Below are 15,692 nucleotides of genomic sequence, written 5' to 3'. Positions count from 1 at the left end.
TAGCCAAAGAGATAAATACCCTTCTCAGAGGATTGTTAAATCTGTTTGAATATTAACATAATTTCTTATAATCAATTTTCAACTTAAATATTAACCATATGTGAATACACTCCTCTGTTGTTACCCTATTAGTAAATAGATCCTTTATTATATAGTGTCTGCCTTACTATACCTGTATTTAGATCTCTGAATATATACTTATTTTTCACCCTCATTATTCTTTTTAAATTCAATAGGCATGATGAAGTGTGTCCACATTAAAAAAAAATAGAGCTATTTTTAACTTAGTGGAAGTACTTGAGAGCCACTACCTTTTAGAAGAGTTTGGTATAAATGCTTATGATATAGACAGGAAAAATCTATTTGTTGAGATTCAATTATGTGATTTTGGAACATCTCCATGATAACAAATATTGTCATTTGCAGTTGCCAATAGGGAGAGCTATAATCCTCAAATCGTAAAAGTGTGTTTTAGGAATTTCTTCTCAATTCTGCTGAAAAAAACAATTTTTTTTATGATGCCCAAATTCGATTGTAGAATTTCCAACTCTTCTCTTTTTATTTTTGTTTTAGTTCTGATGCAACGCAACAAGCAAAAGTACTTTCAGTGTATTTCTCAATTGAAACTCATCTGCCAGATTCTGTCCATGAGTAATGGGCAATTAGAATACAAATATATATTTTACAGAACCTAGAATCATCACACAACTTAACTGTAGTCTTTCTCATATCCATGGGTTATTGTTATGAAAGGACCTACATACGCCAGGGTGGGGGAAGGGGTAAGAAAGGACCAGTGTGTTAAAGCCAATCATATACCATACATAAAAGTGCACGCTGACTACTTGAAAAAAATTCACATTTATTTACTGTCAAACCGTGTTAAACTTTACACTGGATATTAGTGATGGGCTCATTATTAACAGGTTTACACAAAGGGATGAAAAGAAAAGCAGAATTTTGCTGAAACAATTTACATTTCATTAGAACTTTATCATAAAATAAATTAATTACTAAATATAGGCAGAAGGAATATGGAAGAGTAATATTTAGGTTTTATTGTATTTTTTAAAAAAGAATAGGCACCTTTTGTTCACTAGGAAGTTTGTGAGAAGTGCCCAGTGCCCTCGCGGCCCTCTGTTCAAGAATAAACAGAGGGGGAACACACACCCTTTTTCTAGATTTCACCACATTTGTGCAAGGCATGGCGTAACTGGCTTCAAAGATTTTTCCCCCCACAAAATGCGTTCTTTTGGCAATAAGAAATGTAAGAATAAAGACGAACTTGTCAAAGCAGAACACTGTGTACAGTGGAAAATAAGTGAAAATGGGTAGAACTTACCATGACAGAGTGTAAGAAAAAACATTTCATAACATATGTGCAACCAAGAGCTTTTCACAATATTTTCTTCAAACTCTTTAAAATTATTTTAATGGCAATTATATTTCCGTTGGACACAAATGTATTTATTTTACCCTAGCAATAGAACAAAATAGAATTTCTGTAGCCATTTTTCATGAGAATAGTTCATTGTACAGTTGAGGAAAGCATATGAAATAAGGCCTGTGGCTTGATTGCTAGTGGTTAAACATGTTTTCAATCTTTGCCTTAATGTAAAAGATTTGCAGTGAGCTGCAAACTGACGCAGAATATCTCTCCTGCTTTTCCAAGTCTTGTCAGGAACAGTAAGGTACAGTAAATTTGTCCCACAGGATTTTAAAGCCTACGTCTTGTATATAATACAATGCAGGCCTACAAAAACGGTGCAGCCGTATTTACAAATTTAGTTCACAGACTGCCGCAGTAAAATGGCTGGAAAGTTTTGTTTTGCTTGCTTCACAATTTCTCTAAACAGCAGCAGAATCTTAAAATACCTGGTTGGCATCGTTTTTCTTTGTAACAAATAATCATTTTAGTATACTCTGTGTATATACAAAGTTTTTGTACGTTTTATAAAAATTCACAGAACTTCAAGGTTCAGTCATCTTTTTACACTGGAGAACCACAGGTCAACAGAGCCGTCTCTTCCAGCAGAGTGGGAGGGAGCGGCGCGGGCCAGCGGAGTCTTTATTAATACTTGCGTGTGGCCCCCAGGGTCCCTCAGCGGCACTATTAAAGACTCGTTACCAGCTGCATTTGTCCTTCTCTAACGTCTCCTTCGGGAATACACCCTTCCTTGTTAATGGGGATTATGTAACCATCACTGTTGCCCCTGCTGATCTGGTAACACATCTGAAGCTGATGGCCAGCTCCGAGATTTGGCATGCTTTTATAGTAAATGTCCTCGTTCTCACTCCTCCTGGAGGGAGACAGGTCTTCTTCCATGTCGGGGCTGCTCTCCTGGTAGGGAGAGTCTCTGAGATTGGGCATGCTTGTGTAGAGGGAGTCTCTGTTGGGGGACTGGAGGTGGTCCTCGGCCTCGGCTGTCAGCTGGGAGACGTAGCTGTCAGTCCCCTGGGGCCTCACTTTCTTCTGCGGCTGGTACAGAAGGGAGTGAGTCCGCTGGGGAATGAGCGGGGCCTCGAGCTCTTTGGGATGGAGCTCCAGGCCTGGGTTGTCGCTGTGCATTAAAGACGAAGCGTCTGCCACGATGGCGTCATCTTCGCTGCTGCTTCCGCCAATCACGGGTTTGACAGGAAGCGTGAGCTCAAGGTTGTGAGTCTTGCCGCCGCCCCGAAGGTTGTTGTGCACTAATTCTGAAATGATCATCTTCTCAAAGGCAGCGTCATTCAGACTTAGTCCACAGTCCACGACCTGCACGCTGTCATTATAGTCCCCCTTGCGCAGTGAGTAGCTGTTGTTAAAATTACCATTTAGCGGTAGAGTATCCATGGCACTTGTATCCCTGGCATTGTTCAGTGAATGTCCTGAAACGGAGAAGGGGGGGTTTCCGTTATTGCCTCTGCTCCTTCCTAGAGAGTCTTTACTTCTTTCGCACAAAACTTTTTTAATGTCGTTCAGGACAAAGTTGTATTTGAAAGCTAACACTTGAACAGTGCCAGGCTTTCGCGCATTCCCAACTGTTAACAATTGCGACCCCTTAGATAATAGGAGAAAGTGCAAAAGAATAATACTGTTTTCCAGGGAGGGAAGATGGCGTACAGAGCATTACTTTGTCAATTTGGGGGAGACAGTAGTTACTAATTGATTTTCGGTCAATTCTCTCTGACACTCTCACAAAGAAGACTTCACTCCATGCCCTTGCATAGTTAATGCAAAGCAATTCATTAGTGACGTTTACATTTTAAAGTACGAGACTATGGTTTATAAAAATAAAATTAACAGAATTTGTCCTAAACAACACTAAATTAAAAAGGAATAAGTCACATACAAAAACCGAAGGCAAATGTACAACATAAACCCACGTAACTGGCAAGCAACTTTTTAAACAACATTCTAACATTTCCTTTTTCTGGAGATGAAGTAAAAAAAAGAATGAAAAAAATGGACAGATACAAAGAATTCATGTTAAACAAAGACAGCCATCTCTCATACTGACTGGACCGGGGGCCCACAAGCACCATCCAACAACACGAAGACAGCAGGTGGAATGACTCACTTTGGACAACTCACATCATGTCTGTCTGCTCAGGCTATCTGGCCTAAGAGTAGCTGATATATAAAAGAAAGTAAAATGATTTATTGTAACATGATGAAGAATTTCTAAGCTTCTCAGCAACTTAGTCAGAGCAAGGGTTCAACAAATTAGATTACCAGCAATAGCAGCCTTTTACTTTTTCATTTAATGTTTATTATCTTGATTTTTTGTTCTTTTGGCACTAAGACGCTCTCTAATAGCGAGGGCCCCAGGCTCCGAATGGTCAAAGTTGGCCTGCAGCCCTGCAGTCTGCATCAGTCACAGTGACAGCACCGAATGAACCAGCAGAGTCTACTGTACGAGACTGGCCCACAGACACCATGGGCATGGAGGGTAAACGCAGAAATGTTGGAGATTTCTTAAGTATGGGTCACAGAAATTAAATCAATAATAAATATTAACTATGGAATGGGAAAAGGGTGTCAGCCTTGGCTAATATAATTGTACCTCTAAAGGAATGACAGATTGGATAAGTCTGCTGAAGATATGAAAAGAGGTTTAGAAGGAAAAAAAATATGGTAACATGCTCTCTTTGAATCAGAGTTATATTTTCTACAGACACATAAACATGTAAACTAAGACATCACAGTGCTTTTCAGGCAAATGAAAATAAAAAGTTTCAGAGGAAATTAAATGGTCTGCACCATGGAAAGTTAGGTTATTCATTCTCAAAATCCTAGAGAAAAAAAAATCACTTGTTTACAACTAGGTCTGGAAAAAAAAAATGAAATGATGTTATTGAAATGAAACTGACCACTGTGAGGCTGCTGCATTGTATGCAAGGCTTGGAGGAGTCTAGGAAAAATTGAATTCTTGGAAAAAGTAGGAAATTTCCCTTTTTAGTGCTGACTCCACTCTTAAAGCTGCAGATTATCCTAGAAAACTCAATTTCATGACCAATAAGCATGCGGTAACTGTTCAATAAATTCTCATTAGCAGAACATGAGAAAGTGTGTGCAGGGGGTGTTTGTTGGGGTCTTGAATTGTCATAAAAACTCTCACCCAACGTCTACATTGAAAAAACTGACAATGTAATTTTTGTCATGCTCCATGGATAACAAAAGGAAGTCATGATAGCATTTGCAAGGCTTCCTTTAGCTCGACTGGCATAATTTTCTAGCCTTCTGAATGCATGCATGTGCCACCATCTTTATTTAGAAAACATTTGGTGTTTTAAGTTATAGGTGCCACACAGGGCATCTGCTAGCATTTGTTCCCTCCACAGAGGTTCGGTCTTGTCATTTTTTTTTTCTTTCTTTTTTATTATTGCTTAATAAATATAAAAATATATACTGGATACTCCAAAATGTGTTTTCTATGATATACTGCAGATTTAAGCACATCTTTGACCGGTTTTGAAGAGGCAACTTTTTCTGCCCAAGTTCAGGTAATTCACTTGAAGACTTTCCACAGCCTGTAGCAAGATTACTGTGGGAATGCAGAAATGATAAGTCAATTATTAAGCATTCTGGTTGACAGCACCTCAGGCTTTAAAGAGCAAATTATTTCAGCATTGCATAAACTTAAGTATGGACAGCATTTGCTACAGACCTCTATTACTGACAAAAGGCAGTACGGATAGATGTACTGTTTGAATTTGGTAACACTTTAGTTGGAAATTGTGAACCACTTGCCCGCTGAGTCTACTTCATGACTGCTAGTTATGTTTTAATTGTGCCGGTTAAAAATCATGCTGAAAAAATTTACATTTGATAGGCAAAGTTAAGTTTGACTCCCATACTTGTCTCTCTGTAGGTTGCTAGAGGAAAGCATAAGGAAAGTAAGAAAAACAAGAGAATGAAAAGAGAAACCGCAGTTACGTTAAAAAAGAATTTCAAGTAAAAAAAAACGGAAACAAAGTTCTTTAATTTAGTGGCAAATACCAACCACAAATTAATATTACATGCTAGCAGTAATTATGTGATAACTTCTACCAAAATCTTGAAAATTCTGTTAGTATTAAATATAAATGCTTTAAAAAAAAAAGCTATTAGAAAACATAGTTACACAGGATGTAGGTTAGTGACAATCTCTCCCCCTCCCCCAATAAAAAAAAAAAAAACTATAGGTATAAACTGGCTAATATTACCTTTATTCTCAAAGTATTTAAAAAAAAAAAACTACTATAAAGCTGCACTATACTATAGTTTGATTACATTGATGATGCTGGATGTAGTTTTCTACACCTAGGCATCCAAATTATCTTTATTAGCTAATTCATTCCAGAAGCAAATTCTGTCCGCAAGCTTTAGAGTAAACTAAACAGTATATTACATAGATAGGATACCTCTAAGTGATATAAATCTTGAAGATGGGCTCTCGGACCATGTGATGTCAGTCCTGTAATAATATATTAAGATTTATGCCACCTGTGTTGAAAACATGGATAATTATTGGTAAATACTATCATGACTGAGTTTTTACTATAATATAGTGCAGTTTTAGAAGCCTGGCATGGGCAATACAGTAATTCTTTTAAATTGAAAAATTAAAGAGGAAATGATAAATATATGGCAACTTGAGTATTCTAGAAAAAGGGTAAAGATCAGAGCTCTGTTTAGCAGCAAAGAAAGGTAGTTTTATTCGTAAGTATAAGCACACCTGGTGAGTTAAATACAGGAGCTGAAGGGGCATTACATACAACTGTTTCAGCGAGCAATGTGTTATAGGGGTTGTTAGTGCCGTGGGGTCGAAGAAGAGGGTTTGTTAGTAGGTAATTGCCAGTCATTCCTAAAGTAAAGAAACAGAAAAAAATACATCAGTTCTCTTATTTTTCGTGTTATGGTTGCAATAAAGTACTTTTTGTATTCATCAAGGGTAGTGGGCAAGTTGGCAATGGATAATCTGGTGAAATTTTCTGACTGTATTTGAACTACTAATTTGAAGGAGAAAGGGGAGAGGGAAGTTAAATTTCAGTAATTCACAGGTGCTTTCTAAGTCCCCCAAGTAAACACCTGCTGAGGATGACATTTACTAATTTATACAAAATCACTTTTAAACAAAAATGGCAATTAAATGCGTAGAGATCAACATTATGTTTCAAGATGTTACTGCTTAATATTAAAAACCTAACCACTGAGGCCCAGCAGAGGGAATCTCAAACTTTCAGGATTTACAGGTGTGGGATTATCCCTCATGAAAACATCTGTGTTAATACCAACTTTGACACAAGCAGGAGGAAAAACAACTTCCACAAACAAATAAAAAAGTAGGACACGCTGCACAAAGCTTCTCTTAGTAAATGCAAGAGCACACACATGCTGAGGGGGGAGAAAGAGGCTGTGTATAACGAATTATTAGACCATTCACAAACTCCGTATCGTTAGAATTTTCATTCTGTAATCTTATTTGCCAGGTTTCAAAAATGAATCACTGAATAATTCATTTCCTTTTTGATAGTCATCTTAACAGAATTAGGTAAAACATCAGAGCAATGGAATAAACACACATTTCACTCACTCTAATTGACAAATTACAAATCTTTCAATACTTATCAAACATATGTTTTACATAGCTAATGTAATTTGACTAAAAATGTTTTAAAATTCAAGTTGTTTTTGATGCCATACATACTCCTTTTTTCATTTTAAACCAGAATCTCATCGAAACAATGTCAACAGTGAAAAATGTATTTAATATTTGTGATAATATATAGGACATTATATTATATTACAAATCAGTACATCAAGACAAATTACCTGGATAAATTACCTTTTTAAGGATATATGCAATAGCATGATCTTTTTCATACCAAATTCAAATTTACTAAGCTTGCATTCAGGATTATGTGTGTATACATGCACTTGTGCCCTTATTATTTTATTTGCCAGCTTATTTTAAGTAAGAATTATACTGATTATATGGTAAGTTTAAAGCTGTAAACACACTAAAAATAGTAATTCAAATAGAAAAAATTGCTATGTAGATTCTCGTGTACTTAAATATCTGTTTATGAAGATTTACTGTAAAGGCTTTGATACTCATTTTTTACTTTTTGAAAGAAGTGTAAAATAAAATAATCTACAAATAAGAATTTTCACTGCGAAACTGACACTGTTTAATGTGAAGAATAGTTATTCCAATTATGTTAATGTTTTAAAAAGAAAACTCTCATAAATGCCTTAGAAAGGATAAATTTGTATTCACTAAAGGAAAACAGTTTAATCTGTGGCCAAGTATGTTCTTAGGAATTACTTTTTCCAGCCTTATTCTGTTAATGTGGAGTTTGAAAGTTTGCATTACATTACTGAATAAGATGAATTTATATGTACTTTCATAAAGGATAAAAGTGGACTCAACAGGTTTAAGAGCTTGTGATATAAACCTATTTGAGAGGAAAAAATATCAGTATTTTCTCTAAAATTCTGGTAAATTGGCAAAAGGTACAAAATTTATATTGTAAACTCAAATTTTCCTAGTAACTGACCTTGATTAAGTGTTGAAGTGCTATTGATGTCACCTGAGATAAAAGAAGATTCAGACTGTTTTCTCACAGTGTCATTCCACATCCTTCTTATACGACTCTATTAACATAAAATAGCAAGACATATGTTATGTTAGTTTCCCCAAGCTCACCTTATTAAAGACACACAAAGATCTAAGCTAAACAATCTGTGTAGGATTATCTGGTGGCCTTTAAATAGAAATGTGTGTTGATTCTGGTCTAAAACTAAGGAAGTCTATACTGCTCTATTGCTTCTGTACTACAGAATATTTAATCTTCCACTCTTAAAAAGTTTTTCTTTTAATGGCCCTTTTAAAGAGTGGAAAGGATTGATTATTCATCACATGTTTAGTTTACTGAGTGCCCACTGTGAGAGAGCACTGTGCTATATAACTTTAGGCTATCCCAAAAATGATGATATCCTTCTTAAAGAAGGATACACTCTCAAAAATGGATGTTCACACCTCAAGAAACACCTCGAAGAAATACTTAAGAAGAAATTAAAACCAAAATACTAGAAACGTAAGTATTTGCTACCAAGATCATTATAATGAGGAGACAATTAGTGCATCTGAACAGAACATGTCTCAGTTGGCTTTCTATAAAGAAGGTTAATTAAAGACGCTGTCAAATTCTTTGTTACCTGAGTGCCAGAGGAGTAGCGAGCACTGGTTCTGGTGGTTGATGCCTTCACTGAACTGTGGGGGCTCTCAGTTGGGAGGCCGCCGCAGCAATAGGAGTGTCTGAAGCACTTGCCGTATTCTTTGCGTACCTGCATTGGAGAACCACAAGACCAAGAGATTAATTCACATCTGCTTTTTTTCTTAAATGTCTTTTCTTTTAAATTTATTTATTTGAGAGCGAGAGAACGTGAGCAGGTGAGGGTCAGAGAGAGAGGGAGACACAGAATCTGAAACAGGCTCCAGGCTCTGAGCTGTCAGCACAGACTCGAGTCCTGCGTCAGGACTGAGCCTGATGCAGGACTCGAACGCACGAACTGCGAGATCATAACCTGAGCCGAAGTCGGACACCTAACTGACTGAGCCACCCAGGGATCCCTAATTCACATCTACTTGCTTCTCTTTCTCTAAGTGAGCAGCGTAAACAACTGCGAGGAGTAAGTTCCACTAACATTTTTTCCATGGAGAAAATGAACTGAAAGAACAAAATCAAGTTCAATTGAAATTGCCGAAATAGTAATCAGAAAAATATCTCTGTCTACCGGACTGGATAGGAGGATCTTTAAAATGTGATGTAAGATGTAGAAATGCTTTATGCCCTATTATTATACAAATGTTATAAATATATACATATATATTTTAAAGCTTTAGTCTATCTATATACTTAGTAACCCCAATTTTATATTTCATAATAATATGACAAAAATTAGTAATTTCCTTGCTTAATTACATTTAACCACTCATAATCCAGTCATTTAAAGTTTATACGCTTCATGTGCTCTTACGTAGGTCAATACATAAGCTTCTTTTACTGGATTGCATAGTTTTGCGGGTAACCTCTTTATGATGACGAGATTACTTTGGCACAAGAATAAAGAAAAAAAGGACTTTGATACATATGCTATTAATTAGGATGGAATGTTTTCTTCATTTTCTGATGTGTCTAGCTTTAACATTTAGCGTAGTCTAAGATGCCTATTCACTTCATTAGCACACGAGGGAACTATTTATGCAATTTCCATTCACATTAATGAGATACCCATGTAATTTCCCTTTTCCCCTGAAGCTTGGATATATGAATAGACAGAAAAGCTGTTAGGCCTCAAGAAAATTTAAAGTGAACTTTAAAAAGTAAAGTCCAAACAATCACTAAATAATAGGGCCCCACTCAGAGAGGTGGTACAGATTTGGGAGGAGTGGAGAAGAGGCCTGGATTCTGTGCAGCTCTCTGGGCACATGAATAAGTTTGGCTCTGGCTTAGAACCAGACTGAAATCAGAACAGACAAGAAGGAGAAGCTGCGTAAGAAATCATTTTCTAGTAGGTTGCAAAAACACTAAAAAAACTTCCCTCCTCAGTGTTCTATGCTCAGTATCTGCCTACAAAGACCAAGACTTTGACACTTATTCCTTGAAAAACTAGAGAATTAAAGTTACCAGATGACCTTTTAAATCTAAGTGCACTTGCATTTTCATCCTCTTAGTTTTATTTAACTACCCCATTAGAACAAATAACAACGCAGTTGAACTTTCAAAGCATTCTCTTTGCCTAAATATGCTCATGTGATTTTACCCAAATCATTTTATATCATATTCTTAACCATTCATCCTGGTAGCACCCAACAGGACTTATCCAAGACTAAGCAGAATGTGTTCAAAGGAAGTGCAAGACAATGCTTCAGAAACATAATTGTTAATTAAAAAGCACAGCAGAATCTCTTTGTTCAATTAATCCACACACCTCTATGAGGAAATAATGACTACCTTGGTCTTTGCCAAATTTATGCTTAAGTCAAACACATTTGGAAGAAATTATGGTACGTGGTCATATGCAGGTATACAAAATGCCCACTTGTGTAAGAAATAGTAAAAGCCAAAAGTAATTACAAGGTTATACCTGTATAATGTTTAGAAAATTAAAGTTCAAGGTTTTTAAATAACTCCTGATACCTCAGAAAAAATTTCTTCCACATTTAATGGCTATTAACTGCTCTGAAATGCTGCATGGCCAAGACAATGGCAATCAAAGTGGTATTTTATCCAAATAATACCTTCCAACGTTGGTTTTGCCTAATGCCTATATTGCTGTGAATGTGCGTTATCTGTCAGTATTGCACATGCCACTGTCATTATCTCAAAATTACAGCTTCCTCAACAACTGATGGAAGTAACAACACTATCATCTTGTCAGGACTGAAAACATAATCGTTTTTGCTTTCACAATTCTATTTCTCTGTTCAATTTAGTGACCAACTAGTAATAACAGAATAAAAAGACCGCATTAGATGCGCAGACAAAGGATGATACCCAGTTAAATGGCAGCTAAGCTATTCTCTTAGTTTACATCTTCTTGCAAATTTTTCATCTTTAAATTTAATTTTTGAATCATTTTTGCTACCCCACTTAACAGAAAATCGGGACAAAATAGTAAGATGTGAGATATTAAATCACTGGGTTTTAGATCTTTCACAACTACTCAAAAGGTAACATTAATATTAATTTTTTGTCTGTCTGGTGCTTTTAAAATCAAGGTCATTTATCCCTGTGCTCAATTTCATTTTGGACCACTGCATTCCATCCATCGAGCAAAGAATGAGACTATTTAACCTTTCTGTTTTCGCGTATAGCCTGTGCACAAAAAGCATTTTCGCAGACCCCACTAGCAATGAAGACATCTTCACACAAGTGTCTAGTTTATACTATTCCTAAAATGAGATCCAAAAGATGATTGGTATTGACGTGTTTTATAGATGAAGCCTGCATTTCCAGACATGCATTACAACCAATTTATGATTAAAAATATGATTCTACGTAGTCACATGCCAGCTGTAAAACTGTAAAATCTTCTCTATTGCATCTATTAATTTCAGGCCAACAAAGAATGAGGGAGCAGAGCTCCTAAGTGTCTTCACTTACCTTCTTTTGGAGGGCACAGTGAAAGATGAAAATGAACACTCCCTGGAAAGCATTAAAGATGGTGAAGAGATATGCCATCACAATAGTCTCCTCATTAATAAAAAGCAACCCAAATGACCAGGTTAGGCCAAGAAGACATAGAAGAGCAAAAGCGCCAAGCACCCAAGACCTGAAAAAATAAAGTGAATTTTATTAACAAGTTCAGCGAGAGAACAACACAGACCACACTTAAATATTAACATATCAGTAGGAGCAGTTGACTTTCTCTATGTTCACATTCAAATTCAACAGCATTTTGGCTTTAACCTTTCATTGATTAAAGAAAGAACAATAGCATTTAGTACTGCAGCCTCCAGAGAAAACAGCAACAGCAGGTATGACCTTTTCTTACTCCAGCATTAACAAAGTATCAAAACTATATTAAAATACACGGTGTAAAACATCCCCCATGACTTTATTGACTTTTATGTGCATTTTAGTAAAAGAAATTAAGGAGTCCTTAATTAGTTTACTCCTATATTTTTATTCCTGTGGTGTACTCATGACACTGAATAATGTGACACATACAGAAAGGTTAAATGGCAGATAATCACTGAACACCTAAACTGCAAATTCTAAGAAACTAATCTTAGGTGAACCTAAGGTTTTATAACTAAAGCATGAAGGAGCCTAGCTGAAATGGGACAAAAATATGAGAACAATTTCAAAATAAAATAATTTTGGAGAGATTTCATCATGAATAGCTTAAGGAGAAAAGAACTGTAGAAAATAGGACGGAATGAAAAGGATTTAAAGTCAGTGCATTCCATGTCTAACTAATGATCTTACTTGATAAATGGCTTATTATCTTCATAGCTAGAAAGCATTATAAGCAGAAAAGAGAAACAAAATTATTAGACAGAATTAAAATAGAAAGTAATAAGAAAGCATTTATATATTTTATAAATTAGTCAAAATTAAGAAAGTCAAAATGCAGAGGCAAGCAATTAAAAAATAAAGGCATATTATAGTTTAAAAATACTACAGCAAATTAGATATTCCAAAATAATTACAAAAATTAAGGGCAATTCATGATATTGACGGATTTGTAAAAAATATAAATCATGCCATAAATTTGTTAATGTAGGGTTCTACCTTACCCAGGTAAGTCCGTATTATAGTAGCCATCACAAACACGGTAATTACTGGTGTAGATGAGAAGACAGAAAGAGGAAAAGGAAGAAAAGAGAGAGATGCTAAAGATTAGCTCTCTCTCTTACCATGCAACATGCAATGAAGCTGGCACTAACCTATCTAAAACATCTATTTTTTTAAAAATTGCCCTTACTATAGATCTGCCATTTTTTACGTTAAAAATATATTTTTCACAATCTCATTATAACCAACTTGAATAATACCTCCTCCAATTTTAAATTAACTTACATTTAAAAGATAACTCTTAAAATGCTTTCATAAATGACTTAATGAATCAACAGCTATCAATTTTTTAATTAGCATTTTCCATGGATAGGATATTGTAGTTTTTATTCAATATTGAAATAAAGTAAACATTTCTTTAATTATCATGAAAACAACAGATAATCTCCAAGTTAACAGTAGTAATAGAATGAATTATTTTAGGAAAACGGGATTAGAAGTAGAAACTGCTCAGAATCCTTAAATCAGAAAAGTCATTTAACAAAACAAACTTAATATAATCGCATCAGCCATGCAAACAGGAACATCATTTTGAAGTGTTTTTAAATTCAAATGAAATTGCTACAGTGATATGGAATTTCCACAAAGCAACTGAAACAATTTCTTGGCTCTAGGTCAAGACAGAAATTATTATCTAATTTTTGACCAATGTCTGTGACATGGTTAGCAGTAAGACTCAACCTTGATCAGTAAAACTTCATTCTGAATAATTTCTATGGTTGATAGAAGGTATTCATGTATTCTCTGTGGAGAATATCTTTCACTTAGTTTGTCAAGCACTAGAATTAAAATACCAAATACTTACTTAATGTTTTCCAACCTGCTAGAATCTGGTTTCAAAGTGTTTGAGTGCTTCACCATTTTGCATAATGTGATCACCAGGAAGATAATATTTAGCTGTTATAACAAATAAAGAATTAGACACTATAACCAAAGAGTACAAAATGAATGTTTTTGCAAATACACTTAATGAGTTAATGCAGTTAAATATCAATGACATGAGTACATGGTAGACACTGACTCCATTTTACACAGGCAATGATCAAGTTGAGTCTAAAAAAAAAATACTCCGGCTATGTATGATCAATTTTTTAATAGATCATTAGACATGAAATTGCAACCTCATTAAATCAGCATCATGTGGTGATGACTAAATAAATTAGAAAACCTAAATTAGTTTCTTTAGCTAGAGGTACTCTAGGGCCTAAAAGCCATCTAATAGAAACACTGAAGTGAATTCTTTAGAAGGGACATTTACATCATGTAGCTTCTAAGAATTGCTAGATTTGGGACCCTAAGATGTAACTGAGCGTCTAGCTCTTGATTTTGACTGATTAAATGAAGATAATAACATTTGCACAATCTATTTGTAAGGGAATTGTGAGGATCGGATGAAATAAAATATATGGAAAATGATGAAAAATATCTGTTAGTTATATACAGTTAGACAAACTTTTAAAATATGTATATATTTGCTATTTAACTGTTAAAAGCCATTGGTCCTTTCTTCCTTATGCCTCTCTATTGTATGGACCTAGATAAATTCTGAAGAAAGGCTATTTTGAGTCCCTCTAAACACTGAGCTGTGCAGAGAAATCGAAATGCAAACAAAAGCCAACTGGGGAAGATGGAACCTGACGTGGAAGGCAGGCTTGGGAGGTCACATGAGTGAACTCAGAAGAAAAGACAGGTTTTGACTGAAGAGAGATAAGGGCTTGTAATTTGCATTTGCTTCGCCAGAAACCTGGAAGAATGCTGGACAGAGAGAAGGCAGGTCTATTTTTATGCTCCAAAAATAGAACTAAAAGCTTGATCACTCCTGGCTTTGACATTTTATTTACTTCAGACTAAAAAAACAAAACAAAGTTATATTCTTGTGAGCTTTACTTGGCTTAGAGAGAGAGAGAGAGAGTGAATGAAGGCAAGCCCCAATGATGTATTCAGAAAAGGACACATTGGGACAAAAGCAATTCCTTGGTGGTAAACATTCAACATAATACTGTGATAATAACATGATCAATTTTACTGAGTCACAACACCATCTGACAAAATGATAACCTTATTTTATTCATTTCATCACTACTTCTGATTTTATAATTAGGAAAAATTACATAGGCCGATAAAGAAAATTTCCAAGTCCTTCCTAATGATGAGTTTAGAAACAGAGTGAAGGCTTTAATTTAAGCTGTTTATCACTCATTTTGTCAACTGTGCCTTATTATTTCTCTTAGAAGTAGAATTTCCTCTTAAGGGATAAAATGAGGTTAATGGGCATAATTTGCAAGTGTAGGCAGATAGCATTCTATCGTTTCATGCTAATTACTTAACATTAACAAAAGAAGGACAAAAGAAGATCTGTTTAAAAACTACTTAAAAATTAATTTATTAAAATTCTTGTCTAGAGAAAAAGCAAACAGATGTGTAGAAATATTTTTCTACCTTTATATTCTGATTATTCCAGTTGGTCATGATATAAGTAAATAGCTTGCATTTTCATGCATATTACAATATAATGCAATTCATTCAACAAATATTTATTGACCCCACTGTTCCACCCCAGAATGTGCTTATTGTATTGTGGATAAGACACAATTTCTACATTTGAGAAATGAGGGAGATCCTTCTGATAGTACAGTAAATATCTGATGTAGAGTCTAAAGAATGATGGTACAGTATATCTCTAATTTCTTCAAAGGCAAAATCAACAGTGTTTTTACTCTTTATTTTATGCAAAAGTACATTGTAACTAGTAAAAGTGGAGAATGGTTACAAATAAGAACACTATATACTCTAAAAAAAAAAAAAAGAAAGAAAACAAAAACCAAAACAAAAACCAAACTCCTAATAAACACAAAAAC

The 15,692-nt window shown here is 35.0% G+C and overlaps 1 protein-coding gene across 7 annotated transcripts in view; it reads right to left on the bottom strand.

The window, feature by feature from the left end:
• Positions 1-842: 842 nt before the first annotated feature.
• ADGRL2 (adhesion G protein-coupled receptor L2) overlaps positions 843-15,692 on the bottom strand; it is a 189,021-nt gene continuing 174,171 nt past the window's right edge. For 3 of the 7 annotated variants that reach the window (XM_039218406.1, XM_039218407.1, XM_039218408.1), the window contains exons 16-21: positions 13,640-13,731; positions 11,638-11,806; positions 8,687-8,815; positions 8,026-8,122; positions 6,201-6,329; positions 843-2,868 (exon numbers count right to left, since the gene is read on the bottom strand). In XM_039218406.1, the coding sequence (XP_039074337.1) occupies positions 2,114-2,868; positions 6,201-6,329; positions 8,026-8,122; positions 8,687-8,815; positions 11,638-11,806; positions 13,640-13,731 (1,371 nt within the window). In that variant the 3' untranslated portion in view covers positions 843-2,113. Of the gene's footprint in view, positions 2,869-5,886; positions 5,969-6,200; positions 6,330-8,025; positions 8,123-8,686; positions 8,816-11,637; positions 11,807-12,776; positions 12,822-13,639; positions 13,732-15,692 lie in introns of all 7 variants that reach the window. The other 4 variants (XM_039218413.1, XM_039218410.1, XM_039218409.1 and 1 more) reach the window with 4 other exon arrangements.

The sequence above is a fragment of the Hyaena hyaena genome, unplaced genomic scaffold (assembly GCF_003009895.1).
Source record: "Hyaena hyaena isolate Hyena2069 unplaced genomic scaffold, ASM300989v1 scaffold_757, whole genome shotgun sequence".
NCBI classification, from domain to species: domain Eukaryota; kingdom Metazoa; phylum Chordata; class Mammalia; order Carnivora; family Hyaenidae; genus Hyaena; species Hyaena hyaena.
The sequence above is the reverse complement of the archived record's forward strand: the minus strand, read 5'-3'. Positions and strand labels throughout refer to the sequence as shown.